This window comes from Sinocyclocheilus grahami, unplaced genomic scaffold (genome assembly GCF_001515645.1).
Source record: "Sinocyclocheilus grahami isolate Dianchi unplaced genomic scaffold, SAMN03320097.WGS_v1.1 scaffold2173.1, whole genome shotgun sequence".
Taxonomy (NCBI): Eukaryota; Metazoa; Chordata; class Actinopteri; order Cypriniformes; family Cyprinidae; genus Sinocyclocheilus; species Sinocyclocheilus grahami.
The window spans coordinates 43,090-45,699 of NW_015507352.1; the positions used below are offsets into that span (position 1 = coordinate 43,090).

Here is a 2,610-nt window from a genome sequence, read left to right on the forward strand (position 1 = left end):
CACACACACACACACACACACACTCACACACACACTCACACACACACACACACACACACACACACACACACACACACACACACCCACACCCACACACACACACACACACACACACTCACTCACTTTAGCAGGGACTCGTGTGCTCAGAAGAAACACTCGATGAGGAGCGAGAGCCTGTGGAGAGACCAGAGAAGATTTAGAGCATGACCAGGATGCGAACTACGGGGGGGGGTGCTAGGGGGACCTCGGCTCCCCTTAATGAGACATGGGCTCCCCTGAAAACATGATTTGTGAAAAAAATATTGACAGTGTGTTATTTTGACGTGCAATTTCAGTTTTGTGTAATGTGATCATCGTGGATTATTATGTGTAAAATTGCAAAAATATCATTCATTCATGCATGACGGCGATTTAAATCTAATCCACTTCAATTAAGATAACTATACATGCTATTCTTGTCATGAGCATCAAGGTGTGGGGCGCCGCGGTACAAATTCCACTCATGTTTAGTACATGTTAACTCAAAGATTCGTAGAACAAATATAAACGTTGGACTCTGTGGTCGATTCTGTGTTAAGATAAGGCATGTTATTCGCAGTTATGTGTTGTGGCTGGGTTGTTCTAGGTCTGCGTGACTCTCGATGTCTTAGGCCTAACTGAACGGAGGAATTATGGTATTCTTCTGTAGCCTGACGACGAGTAACTTTAACCGTTGTTCATGTGAACTCAAAGACAGCCTGATGCTTTGTTTATAGACTATTTGTGGGTGGCTGTTTGTTGCTTCACCTATCAATTCGTGTCGATAAAGTATAATAGGGTAAATCCTGCATAGTGATTTATCCTATATAGTGCTTGCATAAAGCAAGTAGTGTGTATTAAGATAGTATGTATCTTTGTAAGTCATTATAAGCCCTCTTTTGAGGCACGTGCAAGAACACTGAGCATGACAATAATGAGGTTTTTTTCTCAGAATGGCAAGTTTATATATTGCAATTGCAAATTATAAAACCAAAATCACACAATTCTGACTTTTATCCTCAGAATTCTGAGTTTACATTTAATGCATACTATACTACTTTAAAATGTAATTTATATAAAACAGAATTGATTATGCAATGATAAACACATCAATCGTTAGCATGCTACACTATTACATGACCTTATTATTAGATTGCATGTTCAGAAAGTGTTTATTTATCATCTAAGAAATAGTTATTTTGCATTTTAATCAAATTTTGAGTAAATCGTTTTCTTTTTTGTCAGTCTGATCGAATAATTACTCATGTTAAGTATGTACTCTGGTTGTATATGACTGAGCTTGTATCCTAGTGTAGTGTGTACTATGAACTGCAGTGTAGTTAAGCTAGTAGGCAAAGTTAGCATGTTGCAGTTTCGTGGATATTTACAGTTTATGAGGGAAAACAGATGATCTGATTAACAGATAAACAGATTATTTTAAGATTAGTTGCTTATCAATAATAACAAAAATAAAACAATTATATTATTATGCTCTTTATTCTGCCTGTTAAACATTTATGCATGGTGTATTGTTATTGCACAGTACATGTGCTCAAAAAAAAACTAAACAAAACAAAACAATAAAGCTAATCTTTTAAAAGTAAAATATATTCCCTGGTGTGCTTTCGTCTTTTAGAGAATAATGAGCCGTCATGACTGAAAACAGCTACTGAGCTCAAGATAAGACAAACATCATGACTAAAGCCTGTGAGTTTCTTGCTAAATCTTGTGGAAGCTCCTGGAATGCAAAGTGTGTGTGTGTGTGTGTGTGTGTGTGTGTGTTCATGCCTAGAGGAACAGAACTCTGTCATGTCAGTACAGGAAAATGAGGGTAAGTATGTGTAAATACCGCAGCTGAACTTTACAATGAGGAACTTCTCAAACACTCCCTGTAACTCACTGTATAAAGACAAAACCTCAGCACAAACACATGAGCTCAAGCTTTTCCCAATCTGTCCGTCTGACACACAAAAACATGACCAGCATACACATATATCACAAGAAACAAAAACAAAATGATGCTTTGCATGAAGGAAATAAAGTCTGTTTTTAAGATCATTAAAGAAATAATTCACCTAAAAATGAAAATTTGTTTGTTTCTTTATAGGAACAGGTTTGTAGAAATGTAGCACTGCATCAGTGTCTCAGCAATGGATGCTCTGCAGTGAATGGGTGCCGTCAGAACGAGAGCTGATAAAACAAACCTGATGAAGAAACAAACTCATCCTGATCTCGTATGACCTGAGGGGGAACACACATTCAGCACATTTTCAGTTTTGGCTGGACTATACCTTTAATATTATATTCAGTGTCGTGACAGAAACACATTGTACTCACCAGGATTCTGTTCTCCAGTTTGTCACCTTTGACCTCCAGGTTCACTTTCTTAAGGACACACAGCTTCACCTGCTGCCCGACGGCATCCTGAACACTCTCTACACACACACACACACACACACACACAGACACACATGCACACACTCTCACACACAGACACACACGCACACACACACTCGCACACACACACACACACACACACACACTCGCACACACACACACACACACACACACACACACACACACACACACGAG

At 38.7% G+C, this 2,610-nt stretch overlaps 1 protein-coding gene across 1 annotated transcript in view; it reads right to left on the reverse strand.

Annotated features, from left to right (window-relative positions):
- The window catches only part of LOC107574290 (F-actin-uncapping protein LRRC16A), a 35,696-nt gene that overhangs the window by 30,834 nt on the left and 2,252 nt on the right, over nt 1-2,610 (reverse strand). The window contains exons 2-3 of the mRNA XM_016260736.1: nt 2,356-2,453; nt 124-174 (exon numbers count right to left, since the gene is read on the reverse strand). Of these exons, the coding sequence (XP_016116222.1) occupies nt 124-174; nt 2,356-2,453 (149 nt within the window). The remainder of the gene's footprint in view (nt 1-123; nt 175-2,355; nt 2,454-2,610) is intronic.